The 23,452-nt window shown below is 38.0% G+C and overlaps 1 protein-coding gene across 5 annotated transcripts in view; it reads left to right on the forward strand.

Moving 5' to 3' along the window:
* The window catches only part of LOC106883948 (methyl-CpG-binding domain protein 2), a 32,018-nt gene that overhangs the window by 2,061 nt on the left and 6,505 nt on the right, over positions 1 to 23,452 (forward strand). For 2 of the 5 annotated variants that reach the window (XR_016244407.1, XM_014935106.3), the window contains exons 2-5: positions 12,076 to 12,233; positions 13,689 to 13,831; positions 16,279 to 16,369; positions 21,171 to 21,334. Coding sequence is in view for 4 of the 5 variants with exons in the window: in XM_014935106.3 (XP_014790592.1) it covers positions 12,076 to 12,233; positions 13,689 to 13,831; positions 16,279 to 16,369; positions 21,171 to 21,334 (556 nt within the window). In the remaining variant the exon portion in view is untranslated. The remainder of the gene's footprint in view (positions 1 to 12,075; positions 12,234 to 13,688; positions 13,832 to 16,278; positions 16,370 to 21,170; positions 21,335 to 23,452) is intronic. The other 3 variants (XM_014935126.3, XM_014935113.3, XM_089363365.1) reach the window with 3 other exon arrangements.

Raw genomic sequence — 23,452 nt, forward strand, 5'->3', positions numbered from 1 at the left:
TGTATCATAAAACCAAGGTCAGCTTCAGCCGCGTTGGTGTCAAATTGTCAGGGGTTAGTGAGAAATGGAGGGTAAGGATGATGATGATGTGGGTCGTGTAGTGATGGATGATACAGTGTTATATATAGGCAAGTATGGGGGAAAGTGTGAAGGACAAGGGAACATGGAAAGGAGAAATTGGTAATGATGGTAACAAATCCAAAGAGGGTCAGAGGTCAGATGAGGGAAGGGGGATTTGGAGTTCTCATGTGGTAGGATAAAGAGGGAGGGATCAGAGGGTGTTGAAAGGAAAATTTTGTGAGGAGAGTACAGAGAAAAAAGTGAGATAGAAGATCTGGAAGTGGTGGGTGGATGTAGCAGGAGCAATTATGGGAAAGTCTAGAGAATATTGTAGAGGTTGCAGACAAGAGTAGAGTATGAATGCAGAGAAAGCATACAAGGCAGTAAGGCTGTGGAGAAAGTAGGGTGAAATAGAAGTATGTATGTCATTATTCAGTTTTATTTCAAGATTTCTTGCCGATAGAGAAAGAGCTGGTTTCTAACCGAGATCCAAGGTTCTTTCATTGGAATTTCAACATTAACAAAATGTTTTTGCATGTATGTATACGTGCAGATTTGTATGTTTTGTTTTATGTATGTATTCTCAAGCATATACTTGCATATCTAGACATGCTCATATATACTTAAATGATAAACTTCTGGAAAGTTTTACAGATTTTTACAGTTCCATTGATGGATTGGATTTGTAGTCTTCTAATCAGCTTTCTCCTTTCTGGTTTTGAGAAGCCCAATTTCTCAAGATTGTTAATTTAGGCAGTGTGTTACATATCCCAGGTCCCAGTAATTACAGGTATAAACCCGAACTTGTAATCTGGATAGAGTAACTGCAGATTTCTCAATAGTTCAGCGTAGGTATTCTCTTTTTCACTGATCTTCAGCTTTTTGTTAACATCTGCTGGGCAGCTACTTTCCACAACTGTACACAATTTCTCTTTGCCATCTCAAATCATTATGTCAGGTCTGTTATGCTTACAGTTTTCACTGGGACATTCCACCAGTACTTCTTTTTATTATGAGTGGCTATGGCCTCTACCATACTGTGGGTTCTTATTTCTTTGTTCTTGGGATTATCCTTCCAATGGATTTCATTATATGTATGTGTGTGTGTATCGTGGCACTCCGTCAGTTATGATGACGTGGGTTCCAGTTGATCTGATCAATGGAACAGCCTGATCGTGAAATTAATGTGCAAGTGACTGAGCACTCCACAGACGCGTGTGCCCTTAGTGTAGTTCTTGGGGAGATTCAGTGTGACACAGTGTGACAAGGCTGGCTCTTTGAATTCAGGTGCAACAGAAACAGGAAGAAACACTGAGAGAAAGTTGTGGTGAAAGAGTACAACAGGGTTCGCCACTACCCCCTGCTGAAGCCTCATGGAGCTTTAGGTGTTTTTGTTCAATAAACACTCACAACGCCCGGTCTGAGAATCGAAATCGCCATCCTATGACTGCGAGTCCACTGCCCTAACTACTGTGTGTGTATTTATTAATATGTAATGGGGAATAAGTTATTCCAAAAAATTTTCCAGTTTTCTGTTTTCATGAATAGGCTCCAATGATGTTATAAGGGTGTTGGTGTGTTGCTCAGGCACTCCACTATGAGTCCACTGCATCCCATGGCAGAAGCAGCTGTAAGCTAATGAAGTTCATACAATAATTGTTTATTCTTTTGTCATCTCATTTATAGATATATATATATATATATATATATATATATGTATATATATGTATATATATATATATATACAGAGAGAGAGATAGAGAGATGTGTCTTTCATCATCATCATCATCATCATCGTTTAACGTCCGCTTTCCATGCTAGCATGGGTTGGACGATTTGACTGAGGACTGGTGAAACCGGATGGCAACACCAGGCTCCAGTCTGATTTGGCAGAGTTTCTACAGCTGGATGCCCTTCCTAACGCCAACCACTCAGAGAGTGTAGTGGGTGCTTTTACGTGTCACCTGCACGAAAACGGCCACGCTCGAAATGGTGTCTTTTATGTGCCACCCGCACAAGCCAGTCCAGGGGCACTGGCAACGATCTCGCTCGAAAATCCTACAGGAGCCAGTCAGGCGGTACTGGCAACGGCCACGCTCAAAATGGTGCATCTCATGTGCCACCCGCACAAGAACCAGTCCAGGGGCACTGGCAACGATCTTACTTGGCTTGCCGGGTCTTCTCACGCACAGCCCATTTCCAAAGGTCTCGGTCCGTAGTCATCGCCTCGGTGAGGCCCAATGTACGAAGGTCTTGCCTCACCACCTCAGCCCAGGTCTTCCTGGGCCTACCTCTTCCACGGGTTCCCTCAACTGTTAGGGTGTGGCACTTTTTCACGCAGCTATCCTCCTCCATTCTCACCACATGTCCATACCAGCGCAATCGTCTCTCTTGCACGCCACAACTGATGCTTCTAATGTTCAGCTTTTCTCTCAAGATACTTACACTCTGACGGGTATTCACATTGACATTACACATCCAACGGAGCATACTGGCTTCATTCCTTGCGAGCTTACGTATGTCCTCAGCAGTTACAGCCCATGTTTCACTGCCATGTAGCATGGTTGTTCGTACGCATGCGTCATACAGTCTGCCTTTTACTCTGAGTGAGAGTCCCTTTGTCGCCAGCAGGGGTAAGAGCTCTCTAAACTTTGCCCAGGCTATTCTTATTCTAGCAGCTACACTTTCAGCGCACCCACCCCCACTACTAACTTGGTCGCCCAGATAGCGGAAGCTATCGACTACCTCTAGTTTTTCACCCTGGAATGAGATAGAAGTTGTTTCCTGTTTGTTTGCAGTCTTTATTGCACCTGAACATCTGCCACAAACAAAAACTAACTTGCTAGTTAACCTGCCTTTGATGTTGCTGCACCTCTTATGTGTCCATAGCTTGCACCGGGTACATCTTATAGAGTTACTACCTACTCCTTTTCTACATACTGAGCAGGGCCATCTACCTGAAGGGGTTTGTGTTTTATCTACCTTCCTACTTATTAGGATTTTGGTTTTAGCTAGGTTGACTCTAAGGCCCTTCAATTCTAGACCTTGCTTCCACACCTGAAACTTCTCCTCTAGTTCTGATAGTGACTCCGCAATTAGGGCAAGGTCATCAGCATAGAGGAGCTCCCAGGGGCAACCTGTCTTGAACTCCTCTGTGATTGCCTGGAGGACTATGGTAAATAATAGGGGGCTGAGGACGGAACCTTGGTGGACCCCTACCTCTACCCGGAATTCATTGCTGTACTCATTTCCAACCCTCACCTTACTGGCCGCATCTCTGTACATGGCTCGCACAGCTCTCACTAGCCATTCTTCTATCCCAAGTTTCCTCATTGACCACCAGATAAGGGATCGGGGGACCCTGTCAAAGGCTTTCTCCATGTCAACGAAAGCCAGGTACAGAGGTTTATCCTTGGCTAGGTATTTCTCTTGCAACTGTCTCACTAGAAATAAGGCATCAGTAGTGCTTTTACCTGGCACGAACCCAAACTGCATCTCATCTAAATTGATTCGCTCCCTAATTAGTTGGGCTATGACCCTCTCTGTAACTTTCATAACCTGATCTAACAGCTTGATGCCTCTGTAATTATTTGTATCTAAAGCGTCCCCTTTACCTTTGTAGCAGTTGACTATGATGCTGCTACACCAGTCATAGGGTATGACTCCTTCGTGTATCACCTGGTTCGTAATACGGGTGACTAGGCTATAGCCAACACTGCCAGATATTTTGAGCATCTCTGCAGTGATTCCTGATGGGCCGGGGGCTTTCCCGGTCTTCATACTCTTAATTGCTTTATCTACCCTGGTACTATCAACTCGGATAGCTGGTCCCTCTATTGGGTCGACATAAGGCAGGCTCTCTTTCTCCCATTCATTCTCTTTATTAAGCAATCTATCGTAGTGGCATCTCCAGACCTCTTTCTTTGCATCCTCATTTAATGCAAGCGTACCATCATCCATGCGAACACATTTCTCTCCTACAACATCACTATTCTCTCTCCTACACTGTCTTGCAACCCGAAATACCTCGAGTCTTTGGTCCTCACGGCGCAGAACATTGGCAAATCTTTCCTTATCTGCTTCCCCTCTGGCTAAATAAACCTGTCGCCTAGCCTCCCTTCTGGCACATTGGTACAATTCCCTGCTACCACCGTTCTTCCAGTCCTTCCAAGCTTGTTTCTTTTGTCTAATAGCCCTGTCTACCTCCTTGTTCCACCACCACGTTACTCTGGGTTGGGAGGGGACCTTACACCACCCACAAATCTGGTCGGTGGCTTTCAACAGGTTGTCCCGCAGAAATCTCCAATTGTCTTCCACGTTGTATGATGCTATATCCCCTTCTATTTCGTTAAATGCTTCAAGTAACTTGTCTCTAAGTCTCTGTCCGTTTGCAGGGTCTTTAAGCTTCCACACCCTTCTTCTCCAAGCCTGTCTAATTCTGGGCACCCATTTTGCCTTGATCCCAAAGTCGCTAACTACTAATCTATGTTGTGGGGTACATTCTTCGCCAGGGTAGGTTTTGGCATTTATAAGCCGCCCTCTTTCCCTATTTCTGGCGAGGATGTAGTCGATTTGGCTAGAGTGTCTGCCGGAGCGGTAGGTGACTAGGTGACTGGCAGGTTTCCTGAAGTTGGTATTGCAGACTATAAGATTGGTTGCATCACAGAACTCCAGCAGTCTGGTTCCCTCCTCGTTGCGGGAACCGAAGCCATAGCCTCCATGTATGCCATGGAAGCCCCCAGCACGACGTCCGACATGACCGTTGAAGTCTCCAGCCACAAAGAGAAGGTCCCTGTCACTCGTCGACGAGGTAGTTTGCAAGAGGGTGTCATAGAATTGGTCTTTCAGACCATCTGGTAGCCCAGGTTGAGGTGCATAGGCTGAGATGACAGTAGCTAATCTATGATGAAGCACTAGTCTGATCTTAAGTACTCTGTCACTTACTCTAACGACCTCGATTACCTTATCCACCCATTTCTCCGCTAGAAGTATTCCTACGCCCCCGACCCCGTCAGTGTTCCCTGCCCAGAAAATCTTGTACCTGTGTTCTTTGCCTGTGAGGAACCTTGCAGAACCTCCTCTCCATCTTACTTCCTGGATGCAGCACATATCTACGCATCTCCGTTCAAGCATCTCAACAATTTCACCAGATCTACCTTTCAGCGTGCCGACGTTGAGAGTGCCAATCCTAACAGTATGGGTGTTGGGGGTGTGGGCCTGTAGCCTGGGAAGAGGAAAAGCAGTGTCGTGTACCTGAAAAGAAAACTTGCAATTGGAAGAATTCATAAGCAAAACATTACCTACAACCTGCAAACATTTCTCAACCTTAATGCGCTACCCAAAGGTAGGGGAGAGGATGGCCAAGGCCACTAGATGGGTTCCGGGAGACAGCCGAGGTTGACAGGATGACAAAGGGATGAACTTCCGGTGGAGGGGGCGGGATGACAGAGGAATGAACTTCCGGTGGAGGGGGTGGGATGACAGAGGAATGAACTTCCGGTGGAGGGGGTGGGATGACAGAGGAATGAGCTTCCGGTGGAGGGGTGGGATGACAGAGGAATGAACTTCCGGTGGAGGGGGTGGGATGACAGAGGAATGAACTTCCGGTGGAGGGGTGGGATGACAGAGGAATGAACTTCCGGTGGAGGGGGTGGGATGACAGAGGAATGAACTTCCGGTGGAGGGGGCGGGATGACAGAGGAATGAACTTCCGGTGGAGGGGGTGGGATGGCAGAGGAATGAACTTCCGGTGGAGGGGGTGCGATGACAGAGGAATGAACTTCCGGTGGAGGGGGTGGGATGACAGAGGAATGAACTTCCGGTGGAGGGGGTGGGATGACAGAGGAATGAACTTCCGGTGGAGGGGGTGGGATGACAGAGGAATGAACTTCCGGTGGAGGGGGTGGGATGGCAGAGGAATGAACTTCCGGTGGAGGGGGTGGGATGACAGAGGAATGAAACTTCCGGTGGAGGGGGTGGGATGACAGAGGAATGACAGACGAATGAACTTCCGGTGGAGGGGGTGGGAGGGCGGGTTACCGCCAGCGAGTAGAGAGGGCTCTTAATTGTAGATTTTAAATATTTGAGAGACAACAATGCATAAATCGTAATTTTTTTTTAAAAGAGCAATGAATTCTGGGTGATTAGAATATAACGTAGCATGAATTTAGGAAGCTTAGAAAATGAATAAGCATGAATTTAAGACAACAACTGAATTCAATTGAATTTCATGGAGAGAAACAAGAAAGCGCAAGGTATTGAGATGTTTGAGGCCGTAAATAAATAAAAATCTCTATCTTATCTGCATCTTGGGTATTTCGTCGTAGTACGTCAGCTAGATAATTTAGAATGGGTTTCTCATTTATATATAGCCAGAACCTGAAGACCTTAAAGGAAAAACTACGAAGGGGGAGAGAGAGGATGGAGGGGTAGACAGAGGCATGGCGGGAGAAAAGATCATCATCATATATATATATAAAGAGAGAGAGAGAGAGAGAGAGGGAGAGGGGGGACCAGTCAAGCAGCACATCACGCTGTAATTCTTGGGCTGAGAAATCAACACTTAAAAGCCATAATTTTAAGGAGCGATAAGAATTTTTGAATAAAGGAAAATGGGTAGTGGTGGTGGGTAGGTACCGCCAGCGAGTAGAGAGGGCTCTTAATTGTAGATTTTAAATATTTGAGAGACAACAATGCATAAATCGTAATTTTTTTTTTTAAAAGAGCAATGAATTCTGGGTGATTAGAATATAACGTAGCATGAATTTAGGAAGCTTAGAAAATGAATAAGCATGAATTTAAGACAACAACTGAATTCAATTGAATTTCATGGAGAGAAACAAGAAAGCGCAAGGTATTGAGATGTTTGAGGCCGTAAATAAATAAAAATCTCTATCTTATCTGCATCTTGGGTATTTCGTCGTAGTACGTCAGCTAGATAATTTAGAATGGGTTTCTCATTTATATATAGCCAGAACCTGAAGACCTTAAAGGAAAAACTACGAAGGGGGAGAGAGAGGATGGAGGGGTAGACAGAGGCATGGCGGGAGAAAAGATCATCATCATATATATATATAAAGAGAGAGAGTCTTTAGTGGCATTAATTTGTATCCGAGTAGTTAATCTGTAGTGAGTGATCGAGCCTCTTCATCTCGATGGGTGCAAAGGGTGCTGGTGGCTGTTCAGGCCAAGGATGATATAGAAGAGCCCGAGGAGGGAAGGGACATCATGGGCAAGAGTTGGTGGGGAATGAGAAAGTGTGTATCTATATGTGTGTGGTAAGAAGTTTGCTTCTTAACATCATGGTGACTTGGCATGTGTCTTCTGCTATAGCCTCACACCAACCAAAGCCTTATGAGTGGATTTTGTTGACAGAAACTGAAAGAAATCAATTGTATATATATATGTATGTATATATGTAAGTGTATGTGTGTGCCTTTGTCTCTGTGTTTCTCCCTCATCACTGCTTCACAACTGCTGTTTGCTTATTTACATCCCCATAACTTACTGGTTTGACAAGAAGAAACTGATAGAATAAGTACCAGGCTTATCAAAATAGAAAAAAGCACTAGGCAGTGTCTCATATTTTTCTTTGCCCACTCAGTTGTATCTATCAATCTATCTTTGTGTGTGTGTGTGTGTGTGTGTGTATATATATATATATATATATATATATATATATATAATACATGCACACACATACATGTACATATATGTGCATATTCATATCTATTATATAAATGTCAATGTCTTTATGTGTGTTTGTGTGTTACTTATATATTTGAAAACTACTGCACCGACCGTAATGAAATTTGGAACACAAAATCCAAGCCTAGGGAGAAGGGTAATGCTGTGTGTTTCATACAATTTCATGGACCAAATTTATTGAATGGATCCTTATGATATTTGGAACTTAGATTCAATGCATCAGGGCAGGTATAATGCAGTATGTTTGGTTTGTATTTGAGATGGCTTAAAGGGGGCAGAACCCCCATGAAAATTCATAAATTTTTGATATTGATGAAATTTCAACTATGGGTAATTGACACACATCAAGAAGTATTCTCAAAATTTCCACTTCTCATGAGGATTGAGTTGCAAAGTGGTCAGTAAAGTTATTTGGTTGCAGACCTCGTTATCACTGGGTCACACATAGTCCCTCGATGGTAACATTGATTTCAAGGCCTTCCCAGATGAGTGACTGGTTATTGAAAGACATTCATAGATTGTAAACTTATTCTGTCCAGTTACCTATCGGTATAGTGGTCATTTGCAAACTCCAGAGGTGACACTTTCATTTCCCCTTAGCCCTCACGTCACACAGTTTTTAATGTTTGAGTTGGGTCATGCCCTTCGAATTGCTATAGACCTGTAATGCATCTTAACTGCTGTGTCTGTCACCTGTATGGTGAGGAATCCTACATTGGGGAGAAGTAACGACTAGGGTAGGGTAGGGTAGCTGATTGCTTATTGTGATCATTCGTCTTTTGGTTTCCTGTAGCTTTGCTCTCTTTTACAAACACAGTGAACATACACATATTTCCAATTTCAAAGAAATTCGAACAATACATATAAGGCCCAAGTTAAAAAGATTCTCAACAATTCAACTTCTCTGGTTGACATTAAGACACCCACTCCCAATATAAATAAACTATATATTATATTTATCTATCGTATATATTATATATATATAAATTATATATTATGTGTATATATATATATTTTATGTAACCTCGTGGGCATCAGTGCCATTTTTCTCTTCCTCCGTTTTTCCATTCTTTGAACTTTCCGTCTTTCCGACGAAGGGCTCCGCCCAAAACGTCATACTCTCTCTCTTTCCTTTCCTGAGCGTCCAATAACACTATCCGTATCACGTCCTCACTTTTTTGTTATTGTTTTTTGTGTTTTTTTTTAACTTATATATATATATATATATATATATATATTATGTATGTATATATTCTTTTATTCTGTATTCATTTTAGTCTTTTGATGTGACCATGCTGCGATACCGCCATTAGTTGTACAAATCGACCTCAGAACTTATTCTCTTGAATTGTAGTACTTATTCTATTGATGTCGTTTGCTGACCCACTAACTTACAGAGATGTAAGCACACCGGTATCAATTGTCATGCGATGTTGGGAGGGGGGACAACAACACACACACATATACGATGCACTTCTTTCAGTTTCCGTATACCAAATCCATTCACAAGGCTCTGGTCAGCCCGAGGCTATAGTAGAAGATAGTTGACCAAGGTGCCACGCAGTGGGATTGTACGTGAAACTATGTTGGTAAATAAGCTACTTACCACACAGCCACTCCTGCGCCTATATTACATATATATATAATATATATAATATATACATATATAATATATATATAATAATATATATTTGTAATATATGTATTCTCTCTTTTTACTTGTTTCAGTCATTTGACTGCAGTCATGCTGGAGCACCACCTTTAGTCGAACAGATCAACCCTAGAACTTATTCTTTGTAAGCCTAGTACTTATTCTATTGGTCAGTTTTGCTGAATCGCTAAGTTATGGGTACGTAAACACACCAGCATCAGTTGTCAAGCGATGTTGGTTGGACAGACACACACACACATGCAAACACACACACACACACACATAAATATATATGTGTGTATATATGTATATACGACAGGCTTCTTCCAGTTTCTGTCTACCAAACCAACTCACAAGGCATTGGTCGGCCCAAGGCTATAGTAAAAGTCACTTGCCTAAGGTGCGAAGCAGTGAGAATGAACCAGGAACCATGTGGTTGGTATGCATGCTACTTACCACGCAGCCACTCCTGCACCTATGATATTTATATAATATATATATATATATATATATATATATATATATATATATATATATATATATATATATATATGTAATAAATATACCATGATATGTATATAATTATATTTATATATATATATATTTATATATATATTTTTTTTTGTAGTTTCAGCTCAGAGTAGTGAAGGTAGCTGAGTATGAATGTCTTCTAGAGGACCATCATTGTTTCCTTCTCTCTGATTCTGAAGGTTCTCAAGATCCATCCAGCCAGCTGTCTGCACTTTATCACCAATTTGGTAATGTGCACTTGGAAAGAGGTATCATGAATCCTGTCTATACCCAGGTCATGCACTGATTTAGCTTCTGGGATTGTAATCACCCCTAGGCCAGTGTACCCTGTAAGCCTTTTGTTCAGTTTTGGGTGTTGGTAGCATAGGGCTTGGAGTTTTCCAGCATTAAACTGCATATTATTGTCCTCAGTCAATCTGTAAATTGCATCCCACTCCTGTTGTAGGCATGCGACAATGCTAGGGTTTTGTATTTTCTGCAAGACTTTTCGTATTGTCTACATAGCTAGCAAGGTTGGCTATCCGGGCAGCTGAGGGCATATCTGAGAGGGCCACTATGAAAAGCGGTGGTCCCAAGACAGTGCCCTGTGGAACACCATTCACTATTTGTGTTTTCTTTGAGGTGGCTCGATTGGCCAACCACTCTCCAAGTTTTCCAGCTATGCCAAGGTCGCGCAGTTTGTGGTATATCATACCATGATCAACTTTATCAAAAGCTTTTGCAAAGTCAAGGTATATTGCATCCACATTTGAGTTGTCGAGTAACTGCTTCAGTACCCAGATTGGTGTCTGGTGTAACCATCAGTCCCCAGTCAAATCGTCCAACCTATGCTAGCAATACCCAGTCATAGTGCTGTAGGAGCTGGGTCAGGCAGCTCCTACCTGATCAAAAACCATGCTGGGTATCACTCAGCAAGATGTTTACCTCAAGGAATGTGATTAGTTTCCCTCTATGATTTTGTTGATGTATGAAGTTAGATAGATAGGCCTATAGTTTTTGGCATCTGCTCTGCTTCCCCTTTTATGGATTGAGCATATTATTCCTTCCTTCAGTTTGCTTGGCAGCGTGCCATTTGTAAGAAAGCTCTGGAAGAGAATCTGTAGTGGTTTTCTCCAGGGCACACTTACACAATTTGAGAGGAGGATTGCTGGGAAACCATCAGGAGCTGAGTTTGCATCCACCTTATCAATGGCTAGTAGTATATCTTCTTCGCTAATGTTGATATATTCCATTGTAACTGCCTCGCTGGTTATAGGTGAGGTGGCAAAGAAATCCACTGGTTCGTTCACTTGTCTGTGTTCCAACGGGGTGGTAAAGACACTTTTGAACTGGTCATTCAGTACCTCACTGATCCTAGTTGGACTGTCTGTGATGGAGCCATCCTTTTGGAAGAAGGGTGCTATTTTGCAGTGTACTAAGGCTGTTTCTTTGGCATAATGAACAAAGGCTTTTGGATTGGACTTGATGTGTTTTGCTCTCTCCTTCGCATAGGATTGTTGCAGGCTTTTTTCAATCGCCGTCAATGTATTCTATTTTTGGGATGTTGGTTGAGGCGATTTGCAACCATCATCCATCGTCTCATGAGGAACTTCCTCTCCCTTGGAATCATACTTGTGTATATTTGATATAGCTTCTATAAGCTTAAACTATCAACATCGTCATTTAGCGTTCATTTTCCATGCTGATATGGGTTAGATGGTTTGACTGGAGCTGGTAAGACAGAGAGCTGCACTAGGCTCTATAGTCCATTATGGCTTGGTTTCTATGGCTGGATGCCCTTCCCAACACCAACCACTCCATAAAATGTGCTGTGTGGCTTTTGCATGTCACCAGCACAGGTGCCTATCATGTGTCACTGGCACAGGCCACGACTATGATTTCACTTAGCTTGATGTATCTTCTCAGGTATTATTGTAAATGATAATGATAATATCAACAATGACAGGGGTTTCTAGAAATAAAACTTCTTGTGTGAGTCTACTTAAAATATCTTTTAACTGTATAGTTTTTGGTGTGGGACCAAAGACCATCATGTACGCAGAATTTGTTTTGCTACCTTATTTTGGATGCTATTAGTTAACCCAACAGTCCTATTGCATGAATATATTTTCTTTTTACATTTCAAGCCCTGATGGCAAGAAAATACGCAGCAAGCCCCAGCTCGCTCGACATCTAGGAGATGTCATTGATCTCAGTGCGTTTGACTTCCGAACCGGACGAATCATCCACAGTGCTCTGCGGAAAAGCAAGCGGTCTAAAGGTTCGTCGTTTGACTTTGCTCGAGGTTTGTAATTCTTTACTTCAGATTATAACTTGCTTAATACTTGCTCTGTACTGGGAAATGGTGGACAGACTCTGTTGTTTCTGTCTTTGCCAGTAGAGGATTTCTATTTCGGGTGTCCCTTCAGCTATGATAAGTATGACTATTTTTCAATTTTACTCTCCTTTTTTGCATAAAAATTAATTTTACCAGGATTGGTAGGATGTTAGAATAAACTGTGACTGAGTATAAGTTGTATGAAGTGGATATATATATATAAATTTATGTGTATATATATATATATATGTATATATATATATATATATATATATACACATACATTTATATATCTCGTATGTATGTATGTATAATGATAATACTTTACAAGTGGTTTCATGAACAAAATAGAGGATATTTAATATAAGTGTATATTTATTAATGTATAGTAGTTAGAGATCCATTACTGATCCATGACCTTAATTTCCAAGCTAATTACACAATCTCCAAATAGATAATGTGAGGAGAATTTTATTTTTAAAAATGGTTATTAAATATACCTTGCATTATTTCATAAAATTGATAACATCACCTTTGCAAACATTAATAACATTCACTGTCATGTATCACTAGTGATCTTTAACAACAATATATTAATATAATATATATATTAGTGGTGTGAGTTTATAGACAGTTCTATTCATTGAATTACTGGACAGGCCTGCTGGGAGTTTGGCTCTCCCTCTCTGCGTTGTGTCCAAGGCACATAAATCTTAATAACTGAGTTAATTGTGCTCCAATTAGGCACTCTGATTTTTACTTCACTCTTCTTTGGTCCTAAGTCAGATGCAGTGTATCTTTTCTTTTGTAAGACTGTGAGATGTAGTTTGAGAGAGATTTGTACACTACTTCTATCAGGTTGAGCGACCACATTAAAGCTCCCTTGTTGGCTTGTATAAATCCCTATTATAAGCAGTGTCAGTAATGTGGAAATAGTTTGGTCAACTTGCACTACTGTGTTCTGTTCCTTCAGTACACCTTGACTGATTTTTTGTGGGTTGTATAACACCATCGGTGGTCGTTCGCGTTGTATCACCTCTTATAAACTTTGCATATGCTTCATTTCCTTAAGTATTGTGTATATAGTTAGTTATATGAGTTAGATATCCTATGTGTCACACATTTAAGTATTAAATAGACTACTTCTCTCAACTCAGTTTTTGTTACTTTGTGCCTGTTGTTCATTAGATTTTAGGATACATTTCTAGTGTGATATATTGTGTCCTTTGTGTTTACGGAACACAGATATACACGAGTGTCAGATTTGATCTTGTTATGTCTTAAAGCAGGTATATTGTAGGTTATACAATATATTTATCCTGGTGGTGTTGGGTCCCAAACATTAAGCTACTAGTTACAGAAGCAAGTAGAAATTATTATTACCCTTTTGTTTTATCGCTTTTGATCTTATTTCTTTGACAGGAATGCGCCATGACTCCAGTTTAGCATTGCCAATCCGTCAGACAGCTTCAATATTTAAACAACCAGTGACAGTCATTCGAACACGTCCAGAGAGTCGACCTAAGACAGATCTCAAACATGGACCTCAAGAGCAACCTAAACAGGTGAATTTTTCAATTTACAGATAATGTGTAAACCTTTCTGTTCAGTTTTGGCATCAGAATGTAACTTTTTCTCTCTACCTGGATGTTGATCTTGATGATGAGATAGGGTTAGAGTTATTGCTGTTTAGCCCCAGGTCAATCTTTATCTTTCTTCCCTTCCCTGATAAAGGGGCATAAGACAGAAACAACGGACCCTTTCTTTGCCTCAGTGCCACCATATTTATTTTAAACATCATGCAGCTCTTATTAAGCAGACCTATGATGAAATGTGTTCCAGCTGTGACCATACCATCTATTTCAGGTAATTTATTTAGAACTACATTACCCATTATTTGCATTATTTACATTTAACGGATATTTGTCCTCATCTTGTTTGTTGTTAACACGTTTTGGCTGATATACTTTCCAGCCTTCATCAGGTGTCTTGGGGAAATTTCGAACCTGGGTTCTCATTCCTAAGGTATTTTTCAATATTATTATTATTGTTATTCAGGTTACTGCCTGGAATCGAACTTGGAATTTTGGGGTTAGTAGCCCACGCTCTTAACCACTACACCATATGTCCGTCTCCAGCACCTTCACATAACCAACTGAATGTAAATAATGTACATAATTCCTTGTCTCTTAAATATAGAACTGTATTACATTACCCATGTCCTTTTATGTAAGAGGGTAATGTAGGATTCGAAAGTGACCTAGTTGTTATTTCTTGTAAGTCAGTGATCACAGTTTTGTATTCAACTTTTTTCTTGTTTTACCCTTTGTCATAACAATTTGAGTGAAATTGTTTTTAATCTGGGTGTTGGATCATGTTTAACCTGTCTGTTGATCACTCACTCTCACTAATATAAGGGATGTACATTGATGTTTGTAAAGTTAAAATGACAAATACCCTCTCATTTTTCCCTTTTTCCTTTGTGAATATTTGGCTTTTTGTCAAGTTGCTTATGAGTAACAACTGTTAATGAATTAAATTATGGTTGTAAATTGCCAGTGATATCCAGACTAACTGAAATAGTTGTTGTTGTTTATTGAATTCTGTACAGGGTGTTTAGGCTAAATTTGAATTTGTACAAAAGGAAAAGAAAACACAATATCTAGTCCAAACATAAAAAACATTTTTAAAAAATCAAAAGATATCAACTCGATTATGGCTGGAAGATAACTGTTTACTCAAAATAGCTGTCTTCAGCTTCCACCATGGCCTCAAGCAGGTTATGGAACCTGGCGCATGCATACCCCACTGTGTCCCCAGGAAGATCTTAAAGCACATCCTTGATCTTGGCCATCAGTTTGGCCTTGGTATCGCAGGCAGAACAATCGTTGTCCTTCTCAGTTGTACTCCATACATAGTAATCCATGGGATTACAATCAAGAAAACTAGGAGATCAGAATTTGGAGCTGGTGAAGTCATAGAAATTCTCTGACAACCACTTTCTTGAGATACGGCAAGGAGCCGAATCCTGCTGCCACACATATGGCCTTCCAGCAGCAACCTTTCCAACCAGGGTTTGACCACAGTCTCCAGCACCTTCACATAGCCACCTGAATTGAGCCAAAGGTCCTGTTGAAAGATGCGGGTTGGCATGATGTTTCTTTCACTGGAGACACACCCAAAGGCCGTCATAATTTGGGGGAACTTGGTTTTCATGATGTCCACGTCACATCTCACAGCCATTATGGTGTCCATAGAGCATCGAGCAGCAATCATGATGTTGGCATTTTGTTACTCATTGCAAATCATCATAATACAAGTAACTCTTTTCCAATGTTCAGATGGTTTCCATTCCTCCAGAGCAGCTAATTTTTTCTCAACGACAACTCTAACTCTTTTGTTACTCTATTTCTGTTAACTTATGTTGCTTTTGTTTTAATAAATTTTTAAAATAATGAAGAATTTAGTAAAATAACTTTCTAATTCTTAAGCTGGGGTCTGGAACAAAGCATATAATTTTGATGGAAGATTATAATTTAGACCACTTTAGAACCTTGGGCTGGTATCAAAAAGGTTAGTCTTTATGCCATTGCCTGTTCACCAATACATCAAGCTGTTCTTGAAAAAAGGAGACATAAAAAATAGTCAAATTTAGCTCAAACACCCTGTGGGTGAAGCTTAATGTTATCATTCTTATCCCTATAATCATTTTTTTTTTTTTTTTTGTTAGCATTGATTAGTTAGGTTTACCATCCAATATCCTGAGATCAATGAAGTATACCTCTGAGTGTCTTAATTCTGTGTCACTCCTCCCATGGTTGTGCTAAATTTAGAGTTGTAAATGCACACCTTTTGTTGCTTTTGCAGAATGGGTTGGTCTGTGAACCATTAAACTTGAACAATCTCAAAACGACAGAGAAGATAAAATTTGATGTGACCTATTTCATTTGTAAATCTAAATTTCTTTCATCAGAAGTTATCTCATCTGATTTGTAAAATATTTTCTTTACAGCTGTTTTGGGAAAAACGATTGCGTGGTGTCCAGCCTCGTGATGTTAATGATGATCCATTTGTTGCTTTGGAACTTCCTCTTAACATGCAAGGTAAATGTTTCTGTCAGATTGTTTCTTTAATCATTCTTATACCTTGCCTATGCCTTGTTACTTTAACCCTGTAAACCTCTTGCTTTGAACTTCTGAAATTTTAGTGTCAAAAATTTTAGAATTCAAAATGGTCAACAAAAATTTGTAGACATTGATTTACTTCTGTTTCCTAATGTCCTCCAATAGCAACCATTGTTGCTGATGTTATTGACTTTCTTGTAAATCCATTACTCTGTCAAAAGTAATATTATTTATCCACATTGTTTTCAATTAATCATGCATTGTATTATAGTTTTGAGATCTCAATGATATGTTTATTTTTAGAATGACATTGTAGGATTGGTGTGAGAGGCCAAATCTGACTGATTTGAACATAATACAGGTAGAATATTTGGGCTGGATGTAGCCAGTTTAAACACTAAAGGGTTCAATAGTTATTTATACGTAGCCATATATCATTTGTTGAGATAGCATGTTTAAAAACAGAGATGAATACAGCTCTATCTCTTGTGTCTCTTTTGCATTTCACTTCATGTGATTTAATTTTCATAAAATGCTCCAAATGTTACCCATTATTAATTGAGATATAAAATAACTTATTTATTCTCATAATGATATTTTCAATAATTGAATGTTTTCAGAATTAACTAAGATAATAAATGTAAATGTTATTGGACATTACAAGCACCAAATTGAGACAACAAAGAGACTCACTGATATCACTCAATATTTCCACTTTTGTTAGTTTTGTCTTTTCAAATATTTAATAACAGCCAGCATATGAAAATGTTTTACTTTTGATGTGTGTGCGCATGAGGAGTAAATACAAAGATATTTTCATTCTTTATGTTCACGTTGTACACATGTTCATGTATAACAGTGTGTTTGTGTGTGTGTGTATGTATGTATGCATGTATATAGATATATATATATTTATATAAAACAATTTTTGTCTATTGTTGTTGATGATGACCAGGACATAACATGGGAGAAGTGTCTGGCTGTGGCCAATCAGTCCAATGCGTGCTTAGAAGGTTCTGCTGCAGGTTGGGCACTGGTGGTCTGCAGGGAACGAAAGCAAGGAGTTGGCTTTGGACTTGTGTAGCTCATGTTTTCTTTTTGCCCCTGTGGTCATGTTCTGTTTGTAGGATGTTTCACCTCTGTTAGTACTGCCGCACTAGGCTGGGTGGTCTTGTGCTTGCATTTCTCAGGTGTTGGGGTTGATATGAAAGCACTTCAGTATATAATGATAATAGTAATAATAATAATAATGATAATAATAATAATAATAATAATAATAATAATAATCAAAATAATAAGGATAATAATAATAATAATAATAATGATAATAAGGATAATAATAATCAAAATAATAATGATAATAATAATAAGGATAATAATAATGATAATAATAATAACAAAGAGGAATAAATGCACATTCAAGTATATTAAATATCAGATAAGATAAATCCTTGGTTTATTGAAATTATCTTCCTTTCAAGAGGTAAGTAAGCAACTACCTTGTGGTATTTGTCACCAATTCTGATTGAAAAGGGGAGATAATTCCAAGAAACAGAAATTCTCTGAAAGTGATATGTCATTAAAGAAAAACAGTTTGATTACCTGGAAACAAGAAGACAGCAGTGGACACATGTTTCTGTCTCAGTAGGTGTTATCAGCACACCAGTAGTTCTACTGTGACTCCAGCACATGTGAAACTTGCACATATACAAAAAAGAGTAGAAAGCTTTGTTTGGAATAATTTGCAAAATTTAAGCATATATTTGCTATGAGAAATATTTCAGAGTAGCCAATGGCATGGCTGTGAACAGCAAAAGATGAATACAGGTATATTAGATACCTTACAAGATGCATTTTCTTTTTTTATTTATTTGAAATTATTTTCCCTTTAAGAGAAATGTAAACAAATGCCTTGTGGCAATTACAATGGCATGCTGTTTTGGAAAATTCTTGATTATTGGGATTATTTCTCCTTTTGAATCCACTCACAAAGCTTTGGTTGGCTTGAGGCTATAGTAGAAGACTATAGTAGAAGCCCAAGGTGCCATGCAGTGAGACTGAACTGAGAACTATGTGATTTGAAAGCAAACTTCTTACCACACAGCTATACTTTGCATGATATTTGATAAATCTTTATTCGTCTTTATTGCCTGTATTCATACCATTGGCCACTCAGTTTTGTTTATACATACACACACATGTACCCACATTCATAACTGTGATTAACCCTTTCTTTACTATATTTCTGACCAAGATACACCCCTCATGAATTTCAATTAAATTCTAAAATAATCATGAATTTAGACTAGTTTCATTAAACAACTGTAACTTTTTTACTTATCAACATATTAATGTGATATTTGGAACATAATTAAAGAAAGGGTTTTTAATCAATTCTATTGCATAACTTTTGTCTCAAAGTGACTCTAATTACAGGTAAATGCAGGTAAACTGAGCAAAAGGTAAAAATATAAAAATTTCGTTTAAACATCACCATAGAAAATGAATCATCAGCTAATATTCAATTGGGTTTGCAACAAAATTTTGATATAGAAGAATTGTGCACATCACTAGATTATCAGTTGAATTTAATGCACAACAGAACAGGTGTACCATAAAGGTGAAATAAACTGAAATACTGGAATCCACCTAAATCCACCGCAAGTTTGATCGAACTAAAAAGATTGGTCAAAAAATATTATATGGCCCTGGTTATGGTATGGAAGTGATAAATTCCAGACTGTGTCGTACCCTAGGCCATGCTGACTAACATTATTTTCCCTGTATAAAAACTAAATCCACAGCAGTACCCAGTATTTGCTTCACAAATTTTCCAAAATTTGATCCCCCATTTCGTGGGCTTTCCTGGCATATACTGTTTGTTTACATTCTGCGTAACAATTTCTTTCCGCAGTGATCGCTTCAAACGAGCATACTGAAAAAAATAAAAGTCTAACAGTTTCGCTTCCTAAGAAAGACTATGGATAGACCCCATCTCAGAAAAATTGCTAATAAAAACATTTAAAAAATTTTTACTTCATTCTGATGTAAAATCGTCTTTGCTGTCACTATCGCCACTTTCAGTTTCTTCAGAATCGCTGCTTTCTGTTTCGGATACAGAAATATCCTATTCATTCTTGTACACCACGTGTTTTTTTACTTCATTCATTCTTTTTCTTGATATCTCCATATTTTCCTTTGAAAAACCTTTAAATTCGGAATCACTGCTTGATAGCATGAAACTACTATGCATTTTCAAAGTTAAAAAAAAAAAATCGATGCTGATAGAATGTGGAGAAAAATCTCCCAAAATTCACTGAGTTCAGATATCACATCAAGCAATGTTGGATACTATAACTCAACTATTTACAAAGTGAAATCACGTATTTTCACAAATGTACTAACGAGATTTGTGCTTAAATTCACATTAAATAACAATCTCGGCTGGTTATGGCCGGGTTGGTCTTATGAACCAAAAAATTTTTCCGCCGGGTTAGTATCAAAAGGGTTGGAAAGTTCACTTCCCAACCATGTGGTTTTGGGTTCAGTCCCACTACACAACACATTTGGCAAGTATCTTGTGAATTGATTTGGTAGACAGAAACTGGAAGAAGCCTGTTGTGTGTGTCTGTGTGTCCTTATCTTTACATCATGTGAAGGTTGTAAGTAAGCTTCACTGCCATACAAGTGATGTTCTTTGTTTGCAGTCTTCCATGGAAAACATATTTGACAATTGGAAAATATTACACTACCTAGAAACAGATGATGGTATGTGTGAGAAAACAGATTATTTTGGCCAGATATGTCCAGTTTAAATGCTAAAGGGTTAAATCACCCATGTGCCATATTGTAGTATTAAACATGGCAATGGATTAAGTTTTCTATTCAGATTTTTTTGTGATATTTTTTTAAGCAGCTGAAATATAAATTGTACATCTGTGGTTTGAAAGATATTTGAGAATCTGACCCTTAGCTATTAAGTTACTTTTCTCTTCAGTAAACTATTCTCATGTTGTTAAGTGATTAATTGAAAATATTGTTAAAGGTTTCTCTGTCAAATACTTCTGCATTCTTTGTTATTTAACACATGGTAAGATTGAATTCATGATCTGATTTAAGAACTTGTGGACTTCACTCGTTCCTATTACTGATGAGATGGGCTTCTAGTTATTTGTTATGTACCCAGAATACCTTTGTGATTATTTTCTATTTTTATCTTTCTATAATTTGTCTTATAATTCTTTCATTTATGTCTTGATAAGTGTGACTGTCCATGGAACATGGCCATTAAATGATGATGATAACTTTTGTTATTACAAATGTTCAATTAGTCATATTTGTTAGAGCCTTAGTGTTTGTTCTACCTTCAAATTAGTCTTTGCTTCACTTAGATCTTTTACTTTTTACGTTGTATAATGTATAGTGTATCTTTTCATTGTTTTTTGCTGTTTATGTGATATTGGTGATATTGTATAATTTTCATTTATCTTTCCAGTCATCCAGTTTTTCTGGTCATAAATGTTGTCAATGGCATAATCAATCTGTTTTTACCTTTTGTTTGTCTTGGGCATTCATTGGCAATATGCTCTAGAAATTTCTTTCTATTTTGCGATTTTCTTCATTATTCCCATAATTTCCTCTGTGAGTGTGTATGTACATGCATATTGGGGGTTTCAGTTCTCTATTCCAAAGCTATATGCAGCTACCTGTCTGCTTTTAATGATGATAAAACAAACATTCTTTCAAGTTAACAAGAATTGACATATTTGAAATGTTCTAGCTCTCTTTGTAGGTGTTGGGCCTGACTTGACCACTGAAAATATTCTGCAGAGCATTGCCGCAGCTTTACACGTTAGTAACATCCCTGTAACTGGCCAGAACTCTAGTAAATCAATTCAGAAAAATCCTGGAGTCAACATGGATGCTAACCAACCTAAAATGCAGGTAACCAAACGATTTTAATTGTATACATTGTTTATTACTTCTTTCATATAATGCTATAGAGGTAAGATATATTCAATTTGCCTACCTTTGAAACTGGCATAAACACTGCCATTTCTCCTTCCCTTATAACACTGAATTCTATCTGTATAATAAATTACTACCTTCATATATGATAATACATTACAATATAGTTTGACTTATAGATGTGTATGTATGACCTATCTTTCAAGGATATCTTATTATGAATTACTGTATATGAGACTAGCTAAGTGTGTGTGTGCATGCAGGCATATATATATATATATATCTATGTCAGCATCATCATCGTTTAACATCTGCCTTCTTTGCATGCAAGGGTAGGATGGTTGACAGGAGCTGGCCAGGTAGAAAACTACCCTAGGCTACTGTGTCTGTTTTGGCAGGGTTTTTACAGTTGGATGCCCTTCCTAATACCAACCACAGAGTATATATGTATATATATATACTTCAGAGTGTATATATTATATATATATATATATATATAGATATGCAGGGCAGGGAATCATCAATTAGTAATAAAATTAATAATTAACAATTTCTGCCGGGTAGCTCAGTATGAAAAAACCTTTTTCGGTAAATAATAATTTATAATCATAAATATATAGGGATTGACAGTAACCTGCTTCTCCAACATACTGAGAATTCAGAAATAGCAGTCAAAGAACTACTGATTTCAAAACTACAAATTATTACTCCAGATTGATAGCGAAATCACGCTATCAATCTGGAGTAATAATTTGTAGTTTTGAAATCAGTAGTTCTTTGACTGCTATTTCTGAATTCTCAGTATGTTGGAGAAGCAGGTTACTGTCAATCCCTATATATTTATGATTATATATATATATATATATATATATGTGAGAGAGACAGTGCGAAGAGAATAATAGAGGACAAATAGAACATGAAGCTAGTTTATTGAATAGTAACAGTTGAGTGGATGATAATAAAAGTACTGTCAAAGTTTGTTACTCATTCCAAGTTACAATTGTTTGTAATTATTCACTGATAAATTCCTGTAGAATTGAATTCTATCAGAAGCAAGCCCCCATCTTACGTTTTCACAGTTTATAATGTAGTCAAGTTTCCAGATTCTCCAGCTAGAAATACCATTTAATATTTGCTAGTGTAAATGTTGTTGGAGAAAAAGTATTAAATTCTAACTCTATCCTTCCTAGTAATAAACTAGAATGTAATTCTAGTGATAGTTTTTATCGATATATATACAAAATAACCTAGACTTTCATTTAAAATCTTTGACAGATTCAATTCTGTTAATACAAACTTCTGGACCCAGTTTGCTGAAATTTTAAATTGTGACTGCTTTCACTTGGAAAGTACTGTGGGTACATATTTTCTGTGAGTTAAGTCTGCAGACTTGTCTAGATTCCTGGTTGTAGGCATTTTAAATCCATTTATAATGCTAATTTTATTGTAAAAGGTGTGGATATTTGTGAACACTTTTTTCTAACACTTGAGTGATTGTAATAAAGTTTCAGCTCTGTCTAAACACAAACCTTTTGTATCTAATTGCATGCTACTGAAAATGTGTTTATAACAAAATTTGGTGGTGTCTGCATGCAGCCGATATTAGAGGAGTTTTGTTTAGGATTTATTTCTTATGCATCATATATTTTGGTAAATATTAATAAATAACAAACAAATTTTTTATAACAAGAACTTAAAAAATTTACTAAAAATGCTGCTTACATTAAGTTTACTTTCTCTTATGTTCCTAAACTTTTCATGTAATATAAAAACCAAAGTTTTACTGATAATTGTTATTCTCAGCTGAAACAGAAATCATTGAGATATGATTTTTAGACTGTTATTAGCGAAAATTAAACAATATCTGCTATTGAAGAATTGGGAATTGAAATATCTTATATATTTCTAGAAACATTCATAAATGGGCATTAAATTGTATATAATTAGATATCTTTTTGTTTTCCCTCATAATATGATAGTTACTGAACAAAATTACATGTAAATAAGAGATTATGTGAAGATAAGGAATTTAGCATTTTAGATTTATTGATGGATAGATAATGAAAAACTTCAGAGGTATTCTTCGGTTCCTTT

This window comes from Octopus bimaculoides, chromosome 15 (genome assembly GCF_046866305.1).
Source record: "Octopus bimaculoides isolate indiv1 chromosome 15, ASM4686630v1, whole genome shotgun sequence".
Classification (NCBI taxonomy): Eukaryota; Metazoa; Mollusca; class Cephalopoda; order Octopoda; family Octopodidae; genus Octopus; species Octopus bimaculoides.